The following is a 19,519-nucleotide window of genomic DNA, read 5'->3' as shown; positions in this document are numbered from 1 at the left end:
CTACACCTTCAAAATAACTGTTCTACTTAGGAAAAGATGGCCTGACATAAAAAGCTTGGGTGCCTGACTAATTTTTGAAAAGTTCCTTTCAAGTTTACCGATACAAATTATTCACACCTAGATTTCCTACTTGGTTCCAAAGCAATGTCATACCATGTGCTTTTTATATGATGAACAATGATGTAATCTTTCAATCTACCACAACACTAAGAGCATACATTAGTCATGCATTGTGTAGAAACCAACATACTGTCCCTTTACTTCTTCAAATACACTACTAATCTTGGCTTGAAACATTGCTTTCCTATCATAAGTATAATATAATAAATGAAAAAAGGTATAAATATCATAAATTAAACAAGAAGAACTGACATATCAAATACTCAATTAGTAGAAAGAACATAATACTGAGAGAAAAGCTTGCCTTGACTTCTTACATGAGGGACTACTCCATCGCGTATACACATAACATTTTTCATCTCTAGAATGTTATCAAATGCTTTATGGGAACAATTTGCATAAGATCAAGTCTACATATATCAAATGCTGGGAGGCATCAATGTTACTCTAAACAATTTTAAAATAAGACAAATCCTAATTTTTTAAAAAATCACCATATCCCATAGACAAAGACTCAATTACCCATCCATTTCAGCAAGAAGTTGATTTATAGTCTGCCTCGAATACGGATGCATTGGCGATTCAATTCTCTTCCCACCAACAGAGTCTAATTCATCAATAAATATAACACAAGGAGAATTTGCTTTTGCTTCCCCTAAGAAAACAGAAAAAATTCAAATAAGCTGAAAAGTATCAACACTTTTTGAACAAACCACATAAATTATTAAAAACCTGTAAGACTGTCAAAAAGCAAACAAACAAAAAAACATTCATAGGGAGAAAATAAACAAAAGAAGGTCATTTTTTCCTGATTTAAAAATAGTAGGGTTGGCCAGTCAGCTCAGGTGGTTAAAGCATAGTGCTGTTAACACCAAGATCTAGTTTGATCCCTATACCAGCAAGCTGCCAAAAAAAAAAAAAAGTAGCCTCAGGATAATAACTGTACCAAAGAGAATGAAATAAAATGAAAACAACTTGGAATTCATTCTTCCTAGCTGTACAAATATCATATACAGTCAGGTTTGAGGCTAATTACTCCTTAATCACATACAATAGAACTGATGAATAAAATGGAAAAAACTAAGAGCTTTTCAATAGCCCCCAACCTTAACTAGCACTTCCACTATCTCTTCTGATGATTCTATTTAGAAAAAGAGTACAACTCTATTTTAGCTCATAACCTGAAACCCAGAACCCCACAATGGCTACTTCAGCTATCAATCATAAGCAAGGAAGGGTAAGAAACACTCTTTCCCTTAAAATTAACAAAATCTAGCACTGTATGAAAGTTATATCAAAACATACTAAAAAGATTTCTGATACGGCTGGCTCCTACACCCACAAACATCTCATCAAATTCTGATCCAGAAGCATAATAAAAAGGAACATCAGCTTCTCCTGCCACCGCTCGGGCAAGAAGTGTCTTTCCTGTCCCTGGTGGTCCAACTAAAAGAATTCCTAAAAGAAAAAGTAAACAAGAATGATTAAAATTTTTTTAAAAAATCTCTTGATGTGAACCTGTAAAACAATTATTAATTTATATAATTTTGAGGCTGAAAGCACACCAATGACCAATATTTTGAAACAAAGCAAAACATATTTGTCTCTGCTAATAATTCACTTCAGGATCTTATCCACAACTAATTTTCCTGTATCATTTAAATATTATTTACATACCAACAACAGACAAGACAGGGAAAGAGAATCTTGAGGCAAAGGAATATAAACTTATTTATCATTAAACAAGTAAAATAAAATTCACATAAAAACAGATTAAACAACCAAAGGTAAGGCATGAAACTTGACTTTATGCTTTTCCATAAAAACAAAAAAAGATTCTAAGTATATTTGGTACAAATTCAAGAAAAGACTGGAGCATACATGATAGTAAGGAAATAGTGTTAATTTTCTTTTGTGGGATAAGATTATTGTGTTTCTTTAGGACAATGTCCTTATTCTTAGGTAACGCATACCAAAGTATTTAGATGTAAAGTAGTTGATGTCTACAGCTTTCTTTCAAATGTTCAGGGGAGAAATAAATACATGCATGCACACACAGAAAGCAAATATGACAAAATGTTAACAAGAGTTGAGTCTAGGTGGATAGTATATGGATGTTAATTGTGCTACTCTTTCAAGTTTTTCCACATGATTGAAAATTTTCATAATGCCAGTAAATTTTTCATAATAAGTTGGAAAAAAAGAATTCCCTGATTTACGTATAACTTTTCTGTAAATGAACAGACTACAAACAGGCAATAAAGCTGTATTAATACTATATTTTAACATAAGAAAAAAAAATTTTTAAGGAAAGCTCAAAAACAGCCAGAACTATCCTAGTATTGCCATGTTTTAGTGATACCTAACTGGTTTAAATCGTTTCTGTAGATTATCTCTTGGTACCTAAAGATTTTTTCACAAATTTATAAAATACTCCTTGTGATAAGAAACATGAAGAGTGTAACTATTTCTATGGTTTTAAACACCCACTTTATGATGACATAATACTGATTTAATAAATGTACCCTGAATTAGCAAAGGTTAATGCAAACCTCATTCTCATACACTTCTGAACTCTCAGTAGAAATATTTGGCAGTATGAAAACAAGCCTTAAAAAGGAATGTCCCCCTTTAATTTGGCAATTCCATTTCCAGAAATTTATTCTAAGGAAATAAACGTGGGCAAAGTTTAATTACAATGCTAATGTTAAGATGATCATCACAATGTTTAAAAGCAAAAAACTGGAAACCATAAAAAAGTTCACAATAAATGATTAAATTATGTTACCACCATAAATTAGAAAGATACCATAAAGTCACCAGAAGTCACATTTACTACTTGTGAGAAAACATCAGACAAAGCCAAGTTGAGAAACGTTCTATAATTAGTGAGTACTCTTCACAACTATAATGATAATGAAAGACCTTCTTCTTCCCACGCACCCCCTAACTCCCAAAAAGGCTGAGGAATTGTTTCATATTAAAGAAAAAACTAAATGCTATTATGTTTGATCCTAGAGTGGGTCCTAAAAAGGGGTGGGATGAGAAGAACACTACAAAGGATATTAATTGGAACAAATGTTGATATTTGAATATGAACTATGAATTTGATAATAGTTTGTATCAATGTTAAACTTCCTAATTTATAATTATAACAGAATTATGTAAAATTATATCTTTCTTCTTAGGAAACACACATCGATGTATTTAGGGGTAAAGGAGCACTATGTCCACAATTTACTCTTAAATGGTTAAAAAAAAATACATGTATGTAAAAAGACAAAGTGAATGGTAAATGGAGCAAAATGTTAAGAACTAGTGAGTCTGGGTTAAGGGTATGGGGAGCATTCTCTGTACTAGTCTTGCAACTTAAAGTCTGAAATTACATCAAAGTTACACAAAAAAGGGCTGTAGAACTGTATGTTCAGAATGAGCACATATTTTCTAAAACAGCACTTAAGAACTAAACTTTAATCCATTAAAATCTGATAAAATTAAATTAGTAATATATTACAGTATTTTTTTTATGTCAAATCATGATAAAGGGAAGATGTCTTACCTTTTGGAAGTTTACCTCCAAGCACAGTAAATTTTTGTGGATTTTTCAAGAATTCAACAACTTCCTGTAATTCTTGTTTAGCTTCCTCCACCTAAAGTGACACAATTTACCAAATAATTTTTAAAATGATTAGATCTGGTTAGATTATCAAAGCTTCCTCTTTGAAAATCACAAATTTAACATGGATATAGACTCAACTTTGTTTCAGAAAGAGAAGTATACAAAAATGCCACTTCATAAACACACGAAGGGTTTTCTCCTGACCCTCCTTTCCAGCTATACAAAGTCTCCTTAGTACACCAACAAAAATCTTTCTGATACTCTTACATTTTCTCAGGGGGGGGGGGGGGGGAGTCAAGGACATTGAGCGGAGTTAAAAAAAAAACTACCTGGACAGAAGCATACTAAAACATCAAACGCATGAAGGCCAAAAGGTATTTGAAAAATCAAAAATTAAAGTCATGATTACCTTGTATTTCTAGAAAATTTCCCAGAAATATTTCCAGGAAATATTGTAATTGCTAAAGAGTTAAGCAAGGTTTTTTGTTACGTTTGGAATGGTTTTTGAAAGTTACTGTGATTAAATCATTAAAAATTTACTAAAATCTTTATAAAGTTAACGGTGAAAAAACAAAGCTTTGTCCACTCCTAGGCCCAGGAGTAATATGTACAAATATTCACTAAGAGATATGCACAAGAATATTCACACCAGCATTATTTCAGCCAAAAACTAGAAACAACCCAAATGTCCATCTAAAGTAGAACACACAATATCGTGGTACTGGTATAATGGAATACTATGCAATGAGGACAAATGAACTACAACTCCAAATAACATGGATGAACTCACAAACATCATATTAGGTGAAAGAAGCCAGGTCCAAAAGAAGACATTCTACATGTATTACATTTATATAAAATTCAAAACCAGGCAAAGACATGTATGGTTTAGGACAATGATTATCCTTGGGGTAGGGGGAGATAGTAACTAGAAAGAGGCATTAGGGAGGTTCTGGGATTCTGCTAATGCTCTTGTTTCTTGAGCTGGGTACTGATTAACATAGCTGTGTTCAACTCCGAAAATTTACTGAACTATACATTTATGATTTGTTTGCTTTTGTGTGAATATGCTAACCTCCAATAAAATTTATGTTAAATAAAAGATATGGCTGGACTCCAACACCATAAAGTTAAAACAAAACACATGGCTCAGGAGAGGGTGCTGTGTTCAACTTTGAATTGCCCTCTTCTGATACTTTCTTGTTGGTTTTGGACACTGCTCTCCAAACCACAAGAGACACTTTCTAGATACGGAGCAAATAAGGGTGCTTACCCCACATTCAACAGGATCTTACTGAGTATGTAAGATGCACCAATTTAACAGTGCAAGATTTGATTGGAAGCAGCTGACAAGCCCCAGCCATCTGAGGAACATCCTACAACCTTCCAAGACCCTGGCTTTAAAGTTGCTTATTCCCTCCTAGAAGCTGAATGAATGGAACCTTGTTAGAAGACACTCATCTCTGTCTTCTCTTGCTTGATGAGCTGTTGGTCCACCCTCAAAAGTGCCAAACAAACATCCCTGAAAGTATGACATACTTCTGTCATTAGTTTGATAAAAGGAACTGCAACCACTGAGCATGAAGCTGAATAGATGCACCTTGACTTTAAAATTATCAATAAAAATTCCAAAATTTGCTTTAAAAAAAAAAAAAAAGAAAGATTAGGCTTGTTTATCAAAAGAGCAAATTTTTAACTATTCAAAGATATCCATTGGTAACACCAAGGTCAAGGGTTTGGATCTCCATGCCAGCCAGTCACCAAAAAAAAAAAAAAACCGTATACTAAAAGAAGACTAAAATACATTTGATCAAAATAATTAATTCAATGCCAATTTTAAATTGCAGGAATAAAGGGAAAGAAGTTAAACATCATTTACTGCTGAAGCTATATTTGGTCCCCAACCTCTGTGGAAAGAGAATTCCCAGTGGAGGAACATAAAAACTATTAAGGAAAATAGGGTTATGGGGATCAAGGTAATGAATAAAGTTATAAAAAGCCCTTATTAATATTTTTTAAGGCAACTGTGTATAAAAGTACACCTACATATTCAGAAATTCTGGTGGGTAAGGAAATGACATTACTATACAAACTCTTTAAGACTTGGTAAAATTGATCACAGGTAAAATGCTATTGAATTATTTTGCTCTATATAAATTTAAATTTTATAGCAATTATAACATTGATTCATTCTAGCATAGCAAAATTTGTAAGGATCTACCTTGATTGTGATGTCCCCTTTCCTAATATTTATTCATCAGCATGTCTTTAGTTTTGTACTTAGAAATCCCCTCACCCCCCAAAAAGTGTGATATATTCAGAAATATATATACATTGTAGGCAGAAAATAAGAATGCCTTAGCAGACCACAGCCTTAATACAGGTTCGATTTAAGAGTAAGCACTCTGTTCTCAGACAGAATGAGAAGTGCCCTCTGCACTGATAAGTTTTCAAATAATCACTGCGTCAATCTCTTCCTCAATTGTTCCCTTTTTACAATTCCAACAGGGTTCACAGCAATTTAAATTGCAAAGGAAAGGAAAGGAAAGGACTGCTTGGTAAAAGTACCAACAATGACTCCTATGCTTTATTTCCCAATAGTCAAAGTTGAAAAAAAAATGGTTGTGTATAAGTAGGGACAAGGGTATCAATCAGTCTCCCCAGAGTTGGAAGGGTCTTAGGTCATGTATTTCAAGTCCCTCCAGCAGAAAGACTTTCCTCCAAAACATTTCTGAAAGACAATTAAAAAGCCTCTACAGTTTCTGGAATTAAATATAACAGAGCAAATGTAGTAATACTTCACAGATAAGAGCCACATGGGATTACAGTTCCAGAATTCATATTTGAAAGAGACAAAAAAAATAGAAATCAGTCACAAACTCATATGGACTAGTCTCAAATAAATTCATATCCCAAATTTCAAGTGGGCCTAATTCACTCATTCTCCCCTTCCTACACAATTTCATACCTCCTCCATAAACCACTCATCCATCCTCTTCCATCCATATTCTCTCAGCTAATGACATTGATTCTGACTTCACTATTAAGGAACTTCCATAAACCCCTGCCCACCAGTTTACGAACATCTGTATTTTAGTTCCTGTTATTAGATGAATTACCTGTGCCCCCTTTGAAACAAAATTCAAAAATTGTAATCACCTATTACATCTCATCTCCTTCCTTCGCTTGTAAACCTACTGTAGTCGGATTTAACCCCTGCTACTCCACTGTAATTTCTCATTATCAAGCATACCAATGACCTTCCCATTGCTAAATCTAATGGTAAATTCTCAACTTGGCCCATCAATAGCATTTCACATAACTTGTCACTCTTTCATCATGAAAATATTTTCTTCCCGGATACCACCCACACCTACCTCACTGGCAGTATTTTCTCAATCTTCATTCCTGGTTCCTCTTCTCTGTCCTGCGAACTTTGTAGTGCTCTACAGCTCAGTATTTAGACCTCTTCTCTTTTCTAGTTACACTCACTCCCTTGGTGATCTCATTCAAACACATGGACTTAATATCCAAGGGTATTCAAAAAGTTCATGGAAAAATAGAATTAAAAGATAATACTAATCTTCTCATGAGCTTTTTGAAGTACCCTCATACATAAATGTAATCTCTTCTCAGACATCTCTCTTACTCCAAAATGGTATATCCAAGTACTTACTCAACTCTTAACATACCCCAAACTGAATTTCTAGTATTATTCCCCAAAATTTGCTCTACCCACAGATTTATTTAATCTAAAAAAATGGCAACTCCATCCTTCTAATTGTTCAGACCAAAAATCTTGTGGTCATTCTTGACTCCTCTTTCTTTTATACCCTACATTCTAATCAGGAAATTCTGTTGGTTCTATCGTAAAAATATGTATTCAGAATCTATGTATCACCAACTCCAACACAACCATTTTGGTCTAAATCACTATCATCTCTTGCCTGGACTATTGTAACAGCCTGTTATTTACCTTTTGCCCCTCAAGATTATATCAACACAGCAGCCAGACTGTTGTAAGTAAATTTTAAGTCAAACCACATGATTCCTCTGCTCAAAACCCTTCAATTGTTCCTATTTTCTCAGAGTAAAAGCCAGTCTTTATAATGGCTTATAAAACTATGTGATCTGGTCCTATATAACTCCCCATTCTCATCTCCTAACATTTTTCCTCACACCATTCCACACGAAAGTGGGCTTTCTCGTTGCCAACAAGTAAGTCAGGCATACTAATACTTCAGGGCTTTTGCTCAATCTGTTCTTTTGGCCAGAAATGTTCTTTTCTAAGATAAATGTACGTGGTTTAATCCATCTTCTCCTTCAAATCTTCCCCTCAATTTTCACTTTATCAGTTAATCACACCCTAAACATCCCATTTAAAATCATAACACTTTTCCCAGAACTCCCAATACTCTTTATCCTGCTCTATTTTCTCCCTATAACATTTTAATCATCTTTTAACACACTCTTTTTCTTATATGCCATATCATTGTTCAATTCCTGCTTTTAGAATTCAAACTCCATGAGGGCAGGGATTTATTTGATCTAACCCAGCATCTAAACAGGGCCTGGCACTTAGTAGACACTATTAAATATTTGTTAAAATATTAACTGACTATAAACTAGTATTTATCCAGTCTATTCATACAAAAAAATATATATTATCAATATATTTTATATAATCAGGTTACAAATTAAAAAGATCAATAAGAGGAACAGGTAAAGAAGTACCATTTACTGACTATCTACTATGTGCCAAGCACATGACTTGTAAGAATCTAAAGTAAATTTGTTCAAGGTCACATAGCCAATAAGTTTAAAAATCAATCTGAGACCTTAGTTTGTTTGGCTCTAAAGTCCACAATCATTCCACTACACGATGCTGCTCCTTGACAAATCAATACTAAGCCCTGCCATAAAACAAGATTTGACCTTCTGCTACTATTGTTTACTGCAAAACATTAAAGTTTCTAATACTATTGGATGCAATTTTACCTATTCCAAAATAAGCTTTAGAATCAAATGCTGACCTTATATAGGATATCAATTAAATAACGTATGAACAAAGTATGGAAATCTTAACTTACTCCTTTTACATGTTCAAAGGTGACATTTTTCATCTGGACAGGATCTACTGCAGAATCAAGTCCTGTTGTTGTCCGGAAGCGAACTAAAGGGAAGAAAAGAAGTATTTATATTAGATAGACTAATAAAAATTCCAACCACCTTATTTTTTGGATGCAAGAAAGCAAAGCCTACAAAAATTAAATGTCTGAGAGACCTAAATTATTAAATCACTAAATCAAGAGAAAGGAGAAGAAACTAGGTCTTCTGGATTTCTAGAAAAAGACATGTTTAGAGACACACACACACACACAAAGACATGTTCAGGGCTGGCCAGTTAGCTCACTTGGTTAGAGTGTGGTGCTGGTAACACCAAGGTTGAGTTCAGATACTTGTACCAGCTGGCTGCCAAAAATAAAAATAAAAAGACATGTTTCTACTTTCAGTTAAAACCAAGAATTATTTTCCTCTTCTCCTTGTAATACCAAATAATAGAAGTCTTAAATCAATGGTTCTCAAACTTCAGTGTGAATAAAAATCACTTAAGAAATGTGTTTAAATTTAGGTTCTCAGGCCATGGCACAACTTGTGGTTTGCAGATTTGAGAAAGTGCCCAGGAGAGTTTGCATTTTAAACAAGCACCTTTAATAATTCTGATACAAGTGGTCACAAGTCGACACTCTGAAATGCACTGCCTTAAGCCTAGCATTACATACTGGCACACTCACTTAAAAAAAAAAAAAAAAAAAAAAGAGTCTTAACAGATTATTTCACTTTTCATGTAGTGTTCTTTCTCTGATAACTGATATGATGTGTCTTCAAATAATATATCATTAATGACATCATTAAGTATATAAAAAAGAAAAGGTTTGGTAGGATAGTAAAATACCTGAGATCAACTTTAGGGAACTATTACAAGGCTTTCTTAAATCTCTCCTCCTCAAGTAGAAACTTCCAAACTAGAGCAATTATAAATGAGTAAACTGAGCAATTTCTAATTTCCTCAAAAGAAGCCCAAAATATTGTCACTAAGATTGACTGAAATTTAGACGCAAAAATATCAGGCAAAAATACAGGGTTAAGAAGAAATGCTTAAGACATCAAAAATATGCAAGTTGGGAAGGCAAATTTAAATCAGTAATTCTAATACTAATTATTCTGATTTGAGCATCACATATTCAACACGGGTACTGATATTCAATGCTGTACCCCACAGATATGTACAATCAAGTATGTTTCGATAAAAAAAAAAAAAGACATTAATGAAAATCAAGAGAATGAAAAAAGTCAGGATAGTAGCTATCTTGGATCAGAGAAACTGGAATATAAGGTCAGAGAGGAGCACACAGGCAGACTCAGTGACAATGGTGATGGTCTTAAGTCTGTAGGTGGATTTATGAGTAGTATTATTTAGCTTCATAAGCTATATAGATCACCTTTTATGTCATTGTATTACTGTAATTTGTATTCCTTTGTATGTAATTTCCTAATGAAACTTTTATTTTGGGCTGGCTGGTTAGCTCAATTGGTTAGAGCACAGCCTTATAACACCAAGGTCATGGGTTTGGATCCCCATACCAGCCAGCTGCCAAAAAAAACCCCCAAAAACAATAATTCTAGAATAGACACTAACAGTTTTAGCCCTTAGATCCTTAATCATATCGAGTAGAGAACACAGGGTAAAAACTGAATGATAGTTGAAAGAGTAACTGGAATCACTTAAACCTGACATTATTACTTTATTTCACAACAGCAAACTGAAAAACTCATTTACAGTAATTTTAGGAAAAATTCCATTTATTAATTTATCTTTGAAATAAGACTATTGTACTTTGTATTCCTATTATAAAATTCTTCTATGTAATTTTTAAATTTTATAATTCAGCAAGTATCATTTTCTAAAAATCTGAGAAACTTACCTCTGTTAGGAATGAAAGGCCTACATGGTAAAACTATAAACATTGTTTCTTTTTCTAGGTCTAACCGTGAAAAGGAAATAAGTACTTAAAGGAAGAAGAAAATTAACAAGTCAGATAAAAAGAGCCATTACCAGATAAAAATGGGTTTTTTAAGAGCCCATAAATGCCAAAGAGCAGCAGAACAAACAGAATCAAACGAGTTCGCCTTAGGGAATCTAGAAGAGAAAGAAAAAACCTTAAATTAAATGACACTGATGAGATATGACAGCTCAGTGAAGTGCAAGTATTAGGTTATTGTTGATAATCATAGTTCATCACATGCAATTTTGCAATCTGGCATTCTTCTGCAGAACTGGCATCATTTCTTTTCAGAACCCAGTTACCACAAACTTCATTAAGCAATACATGCTTCTGTTCCTTGACTTTGGTTTTTCTCTTGAGAATGTGACACTGCCAGCAGTATTTCCATTTCCACACAGCTCAAGTTATAAATATAACAACCAGTGGAAAGATGGATGATATTAGAAAAGTCATTTACGGGGCCGGCCCGTGGCTCACTCGGGAGAGTGCGGTGCTGATAACACCAAGGCCCCGGGTTCGGATCCCATATACGGATGGCCGGTTTGCTCACTGGCTGAGCGTGGTGCTGACAACACCAGGTCAAGGGTTAAGATCCCCTTACCGGTCATCTTTTAAAAAAGAAAAAAAAAAAAAAAAGAAAAGTCATTTACAATAACTTAAATGTAGGACTATGACTTCCCTTCAGTTATTCTTCTCAAACATGAACGGAGTCAAATCAACCTACCATTGGTTTTTTGTGTTAGTGCTTGAGCTTTCAGAAAACCCTCTGCAAAACCAGTCTTAAATGCATCTTGGTGAGCTTCAGGTATGTTTTTGGTTTTCATAAGTTTGTCCAAACTCTCAACATCTGATCCTCTGTCCCGCAAAAGAAACCCCTATATACACAAACAATGCATCAATATTGGTTGACTACATAGACAGTAAAATCCCCCAGCAATATTATGACTACCTATCAAAAAATTCATTAAAATTCCAGGATTTTTATTGTCAACATGAAGAAACAGATTAAGACTAAACAATGAATTACTCAATCAATGACAAAACTAACATGATCCTATACCTGTATCAATCAATTAATGATATAAAGAAAGTGGCATTATTCACAATCTGTAAGAGCACTATACTGAAATCAGTTAATAGGTCACATGTTACTCTTGGGGTTCTAATGGCTTGATGTTCACACCCCTTTGCCTCTGCTAGAGAAAAACCTCATTAACTTATTAAATGTTTACTATGCACCTTTTACATATTTAGCCTTGTGTAAGTTCTGACGATATAAAGTAAGCCATTTATCTGAAAGTTTTCAGTCTACTGGGGAAAGATATGTAAATAACTAAATTTCTGAAGTGATTTTGATATTATATTAGAAGTACTAGGTATGGTGATAAATAAATGCACCTAAAAGACAGGAAAGGCCTTACAGGGAATAGGACATTTAAACCACAGAGAACAAACACCATGAACAATCTGACAGAGGCATAAACAACAGCCTTTAGTGTTCAAGAACTGCAAGCAATATTATATGACAAGACTTAAATGCCAAGAGAGGAGGATAGGGGAATAGAGTGGGAGAAGAGAATGGGTGGTATTATTGAAAGATGAGAACAGAAAAATGGTCAGTAGAAGCCAACTGATGAAACGCCCTGTGTACTAGGTTGAGTTCGATAAGAAAGCAGAGTAATACAATTAGAGCATCATTTTAGTTAGAACAGTGGGTGGCAATCTGAAGGCTAAACTGAGGCAGCAAGACTATAGGCAAGGAGACTAAATGAGTATTTACTAGAGCAATCTAGGCAAGAAATGGTTATAGACTGTCTATGGCAGTGGAAATGGGGAAGAGAGAGATTTAAGAAACAGGACATTAGTGATTAATAGATGTGGGATGTAAGAAAAGATGGCCAAATCTAGGTTGATCATCAGGTTCCTAGCCTGAGTGGAAGCCTCTCATTAATACAGAGAACACATACTTGGGTGTTAGTTGACAAGGAAAAAAATCAGCGGAGATGTCTAGTAAGCAAGTGGAGAGACAAGCCTGGTGCCCAGAAAAGTTGTAGGTATAATGATTACATAGGTCATTAATCTCTTAAGCATAAGTGGAAAGAAGGGAGAAACTCCATCAGCCAACAAAAGAAATCAGACATCGAAGGTCCTTGTTGTTTTAATAACTTGAAAATTATTGCTTTTTGGAACATAAAAAAAGGTCTAATTACCTTCACAAATGATGGTGCTATATTCTGTGTTTCTGCTAACCTTTCAGAGGTGGACTGTAGACGTCGTGTCCTTGATTTCAAAGTTTTAAAACCCCGACACTGTATGAAAACTGAATAAAACAGAACCATTTACTTTCACTGTAAATTGAAACTGTTTACTATATCAACCATCCTAGAGACCACTCTTATTGACTCTCAGCTTAGGGTTTTTCCTGAGTTTTACTGGAAACAGAAGTACTAGCCTCTTTCATGATACTCAACCATAAGTTCCATGAAAGGGAACATGTCTTTTTCATTTACAACTATCACTATCACTTAACACCTATCACTAGTGACTGGTATTCAATAAATAAATGCAGATTTGATTTTGCTATCAATTTGATGCCATGTACTTAACAACTTATTGAAATACTCAAATTTCTGGTCCATTAATGAAACCCCTTGTGTTACCCTAAACTTTTTCTCATTTTTATATATTTTTCTGTCATTTTAATAGCCTTTTGAAAGTAAAGATAAGTAAACAAATGTAATTACTCAATTATTTTGAAACAGGTGTATATAAGGACCCTAGAGTTTGATTTACTATGGCATGTACCACACTTGAAGTTCAGCTCCTATCATATATTTTCCAGATTAAAAGTTATAGATACCCAAGCTAATCAATTCCAAATAATTTTTAAGTCCTACTTGAGCTATAAAAAAAAGTTTATAATCATCAATACCATTAGGACAAATCAGAATATATTAAATAAACCTATTATTTTTTTCAAAATGAATACAATTGTTGCTTCATACCTGGCCAGTACTGAAGATCTGAACAAATGTTCTGAAGAGTTTTTGGATGTTGTCTGTACAAGCAAGAGGAACGTAAAGTACTAAATATATCTAAATAACCTGGAGAAAAATTGCAAAAAGTAAATTTTCTCATTGTCAAACCAAAAAATCAAAAAATCTTATAAAATATAAATAATTTTACCAAATTTCAGGAAAATCACAATTAAATGAGTTTCACCCTTTATTTGTTCATGCTTTAACTCTGCCTTTATAAAATATCTAGAGCATTGCTAATCCGATTACTTTAAATCTCATAGTTCTTTGGTTTACTATTTATCACTAGTCACTTAGATTATCTTTTTTTTTTTGCTGGCCAGTACAGGGATCGAACCCCCAACCTTGGTGTTATCAACACCATGCTTTAACCAACTGAGCTAACTGGCCAGCTAGATTACCTTTTTTATCTGGCATATGAATATAGCTACCAATGAAACTAAATTCATATCAACAAAGGTAAAGAATATATACATTTAGCTAAAATTACTTTCAGTTAAGAGCATAAAGAAATTAAAGAACTGCTATCTTTTAGAGACCATTCCAGAAGTTCTAATGATTTGATATAACACTGCAAACCATAGCTACTGTTATCTTTCCCTCTTAAAGGTTCCATAGTCATCGGGTATGAAGAAAGTTCCTTCTTTAGCTATAAGCCATGAATACGTCAGTCATCTTTCCTAACTCCTACTCATGACTAATGTGTTGCATCCAAGATCCTAGGAAAAAAGTTGACAGCAGCAAAGACAGAAATAGTGGTTTTTGTTTATCTGTATGTCGCAGTTAGAATTCTTCAAAGAACCCTTAGGCTCAAATCAAGAAACTGCTTCCTATTAGCTCTCTGCCTACATAAAACTAGCAAGCCACTGATGGTATGAGGAACAACCTTAAAAGTAAATGTAAATAGGCAGACTAGAAGAGCAGTAAAAAATAAATAAATAAATAACAATAATATAATAACAATAACAATAGCAATTTTACTCTATTAAACACTTACTATGGGCCAAGTACTTTAGAAGGGGGTATAATAAAATAAATAAAATAGAAGCAGATTTTTAGTCTAAACCCTCAAGCTCAAAAACATTACATTTTTTCCCACTGTTGTATTCTTTATGCCTTTATATGAAATAAAGACAAAAGAAGAGTAAAGAATTAGTAATTGAATTAAGTTTATACAAAGTACAGCTTCAAATCAAAGCTTCATCATAAAATTACAGAAATCTACTCTTTAGTTCCTGAACTTTTATAGCTTATACTGCTTTTAAAAATCTGTTCTTCCATCAATATAAAACAAATATTTTGATAAGCCTGCAACATTAATTCCTTGTTTAAGTAGCATCCAAAAAGAAACTCATGAAGCTGACACCCCTTTCAAGGGACTGTAGTACAAGCCCACTTGTTACAATACCAGATTGCTACAAGACTCAAATAAGAAAATACGTAGATATTCCATGAAAGAAAAGACTGTTTAGTCATCAATATATTCTTGGGGACTAGTATGGTACCTAGAGTCCAATAAATGTGTGTCACCTAAAAACAAAACAAAACAAAACTAAAATCCACACTCTTCCAAATGCAATGTAGTATGCTGGCTTAGATCCTGGAACAAAGAAAGGACACTAGTGGAAAAACTAGCGATTTGATGAAATCAAATTTTGTTGAAATCCACATCTATAGTTTAGTTTAAAATATTATACCAACATTAATTTCTTAGTTTTGACAAATGTATAATGGCTTTGTAAGATGTCAGCATTAGGGGAAGCAATGTAAAGGGTATATAGGAACTCTATACACCATCTTTGCAACTCTTCTGTAAATCTAATATTATTCCAATATGAAAAATTACAAAAGAGAGAAATAAACAAACAAATAAACAAATATAGACAGACAGAGCAAGTCAGAAAAGAACCTGGCCCACAGCAAAAGCTAATAAATGGTATCTATTATAATAATTATTAATTGTACTAAAATGGCTTATTTTCATTAAAACCAAAAATATATTAACATACCATATTTATTTTCAAAAAAGGATTGTGCGGAGACATGAGATGTATGCCAATGGGAAGAAACGTTTTTGCTTTTACAAAATCCAGGAAGTAGATTTTCTACCAGTTGATGGATCTGTCCAATTTTTAATTCAGATAATCCAAGGTCCCTTAAGTTAAGTGCAGGCTGTAAAGATTAAGTCAACCAAGTAAGCATTACCATTATCAAGTTATTTAACTTAAAGAGTACTTATTATCAGTTGAAACAAGATGGATTTAAAAAAATCTAATGAATACAGTGATTTACTTTTTTAATATCTAAAAAAATAAGTTGATGCAAATATTTTTATAGTTCTAGTTCTATTGAGGTCAGCCATGTGATGTGTGACAAAGGTTAAAAAATTATATTCCCAATGGTATCCTTAAATAAAGAGATAACAGTTCAGCATGAGTGGAAAAAAAATTAATTTTTCATTCAAACCAAAACCACCACTGTACTAAACATTATGTTTCACAAAATCAAGTGAAATGCTTGATATTTTTTCCTTCTCTTCATATAAGGTGCTCTGATTTAGAGCAAGCCTATCAACTATCAGTCAAACATTTATAATGATAAGAGGATAAGAGTAACTACTAGCTGGGTTAAAAGTTTGTTGTATGAGGTCAGGGGACTTTCCCTAACAGTACACAACTGATTTGAGGACAATGTTAAATAAGGTTCTTGAAATGGGGAAACTGCATTCAAGTGATAATCTTTACCAATCCGTGGAGCTTTAAAGCTTCCTCTGGTTTCTAAATGCCCATAAACAAAAGCCCACTTGATAAAGAAATGGTATACTCTGTTACTATAGGATATCTTACTCTTCTGGCCTCATTTCTGAGATCCTTCCTTGAACCAAGAGGTTCTAAAGTTACTCATACCTAACTTCTAATAAAAAAGGAAATCAAACAAGGTCAAAAATGTGAGAAAATGTGTGTGAAAATTTACACACATTTTCAAGACAAAAATGTGTAAAATCCACAGAAATGTGTGAAAATATACTCACCTTTAAACAGTTCTAAAGTAACTAGAAACAATATAGGGATTAGTTATTTTCTTGTCCACATGGGCTGACAGGAAGGAAACTAAAGACAAGTAATAATTACATGCCAGCCCAAACAGCTAAAACCTAAAAATAAGGACACAAAAGGTAAAGAGAACAAGTTAAGTACCAACTTCTTATGACTGATGTAAAGAAAGATCCATGGATTATACAGCTCTGGATTGATGTCTGAGGGTTTGTTGTTTACTAGCTATATGACAAGTCACTCATATTCATAGAATCCATTTCCTCATTACTAAAATGACTATAAAATATACCTTATTTCACAACAGTAAGGATTAAAGGCAGAGATCATGCCTTACTCATCTACATGTCCTAACATATATCATGGTGGTACACAGTAAAAGATAGTTAAAGGCATGATAAAATATTTAAAAGTACTTTTTAAACTACTAAAAATGATGGAGAAGGAAGACATGAGGAAGGGGGCAAAGAAAAAGCCATCTAAGGGTCTGGAATGTCTCAAACAATTTAGTGAAAGATGAAGAAACTAAAAAGACTGGCTATGACCAAACTGTGAAGAACCTTGTTTGAATTTAGTTCTATAGGTAATATGATTAGTTTTGATTTACTCGAACAAAACAGAAGATTAAAGAAGATAGACTGAATGAGAGAGAAGGCTGACGGAACAAGTGAAAGATAGTAAGAGCCTGAATTAAGCCCTGACCAAGTAGGATGGACGTAAAAAATCACAGACAAAAGACATCTGAAGAAACCCTTAGGGTATAGGGACTGAGAGGGGAAAAGGTTCAAGGAAGGATCTCAGGAATGAAGCCAGAAGAGTGAGATAACTGGATGGATATGCCAGTTATTGATTTGTCGTCTCTTAGCTCCTCTTCTTCCTTTCTGCTGACTCCATGAACATAGATCTGTTTCCTTTGAATATTTTTCCTTTGCCAGCTGGCACAATGCTAAGCTTTGTCAATAGAGATCACTGGAGATGCACTGTAGGAGGAAAGGGTTTTAGTTCCTGGTTCTGGCATGTTCACTCAACAAGATCCAGTCTGCGACACCCATGGTTTCTGCAGCATCTGGCTCCTGTCATTTGTGCAGCTTCTCCAACCCTGGCTCCTGGAGTGCAAAGAGGTCAGCGGGACCCAGCAGCTTCCCCTGGCACCACTCCCATAACAGTTTCTCTAGCAAAACACATCCCCAGGAACATCTTTCCCTAGTACCCTAGAGGGCAAATTTCCCAGATTTCTAACAAGTGCGGCCAGTGTGACACCACAGTAACTTCACTGCTATTCAGTGAGCCAAGGCCATGCCTTCCAACAAGGTCATGACCTCAGTCTGGGGGTGGAGAATACTTCCTGGGATATTCTATTTCAGAGCTAGAAGTAATAGCTGCTCCCTAAATCTACTGGCCCTGTATTTTTTAGAATTTTCTTTACTTCTTAGTCGCTAATCCCTAGCTATTCCAATCCCACATAAAAATAGGGGTTTTTTTGTTTTCTGGGTTTTTTTTACATATTAAACTAAGAAATTGTATTAAATTTTAATATTAAACTTCTACTGTTTAAATGACTGTCTGGTTTTCCTCTCCTGGAAGGACCCAGACTGATAAAGAGGGACTGAAGCCACAGTAAGACCAAATATACTGAAATTTGGGGAAATAACTCAATTTTGGGCATCTTACATTTGAGTTACCTGGAGCCTATCCAGAGAAATATGTCTAACAAACTACTAGAAAAATTCCTCCAAAATTTCGAGAGACTTTAGAGTTGGAGATATATTTGAGAGTTATCAGCATATAGATATAAGAAGGTACTTCATAAAGTTCCTGGGAAAACAGAATTATAAGATAATACGAAGTTTTCCATGAACTTTTTGAAGTGTCCTCATATACAGATGTAAACTGAAGATATGAATATGAATAACATAACCTGGGAGAATGTGAAGGATGAAAATTAGATTAAGGATAAATGCACAGTAAACCCAATATTTAATGGGTTTGCAATTTTAAGAAGCCAGCAAAACACAGAGAGAAAAAACCACCATCAAAGAAGTATCACTCCAAAAAAAAAAAAAAAGAAAGAAAGAAAGAAAGAAAGAAATATCACTCAATTCTAGGGAGTATTGTGAAAGTAGTGGACGTTCACAGCAAGGTCAAATGCAAACGATAAGTTAAAAGATGGAAATTTTTTAAAAGGCTTGTAATTAACACTAAGAAAACCACCACTGACTTTAGCAAAATAATTCTGAAAGATGGTAAAAGTAATAGCCAGATCACAATGAGATGTAGTGTGAACCAAAGTTTTTCAAGTACAAGACATAAGTTCAGACTACTCTTTCAAGAAGTCAGAAGGTAAAAGGAAAAGACATCAATAGCTTGAAGGAAGTTGAAAAGATGTTTTTGCTTGCATTTGGGAGTGGATGTTTGTATGAACAAGACTTGAAAACAAAGACCCCACATAGCAAAGAAAGTGAGAGTAGAAGTTAGGTAGGATGCTTAAGGAAAATGAAAAAGGTTGTGATACAATAAAGAACACCCATTAAAGACAAATAGAAAGACTAATGCAGGTAGGTATATCAGAGGTTAAGAACAATTCTGTATCTGACAGCATTAGTCTTAACCTGAACACTGACT

At 34.0% G+C, this 19,519-nt stretch overlaps 1 protein-coding gene across 2 annotated transcripts in view; it reads right to left on the bottom strand.

Annotated features, from left to right (window-relative positions):
• The window catches only part of YME1L1 (YME1 like 1 ATPase), a 35,314-nt gene that overhangs the window by 8,260 nt on the left and 7,535 nt on the right, over nt 1–19,519 (bottom strand). For both annotated transcript variants that reach the window (XM_063098750.1, XM_063098751.1), the window contains 9 exons: nt 15,854–16,016; nt 13,812–13,910; nt 13,017–13,126; nt 11,531–11,681; nt 10,857–10,940; nt 8,830–8,912; nt 3,680–3,770; nt 1,426–1,578; nt 643–775 (listed from right to left, as the gene is read on the bottom strand). In XM_063098750.1, the coding sequence (XP_062954820.1) occupies nt 643–775; nt 1,426–1,578; nt 3,680–3,770; nt 8,830–8,912; nt 10,857–10,940; nt 11,531–11,681; nt 13,017–13,126; nt 13,812–13,910; nt 15,854–16,016 (1,067 nt within the window). The remainder of the gene's footprint in view (nt 1–642; nt 776–1,425; nt 1,579–3,679; nt 3,771–8,829; nt 8,913–10,856; nt 10,941–11,530; nt 11,682–13,016; nt 13,127–13,811; nt 13,911–15,853; nt 16,017–19,519) is intronic.

The sequence above is a fragment of the Cynocephalus volans genome, chromosome 6 (assembly GCF_027409185.1).
Source record: "Cynocephalus volans isolate mCynVol1 chromosome 6, mCynVol1.pri, whole genome shotgun sequence".
Classification (NCBI taxonomy): Eukaryota; Metazoa; Chordata; class Mammalia; order Dermoptera; family Cynocephalidae; genus Cynocephalus; species Cynocephalus volans.
Note: the sequence above shows the minus strand (reverse complement) of the source record. Positions and strands in the feature narration are given on the sequence as shown.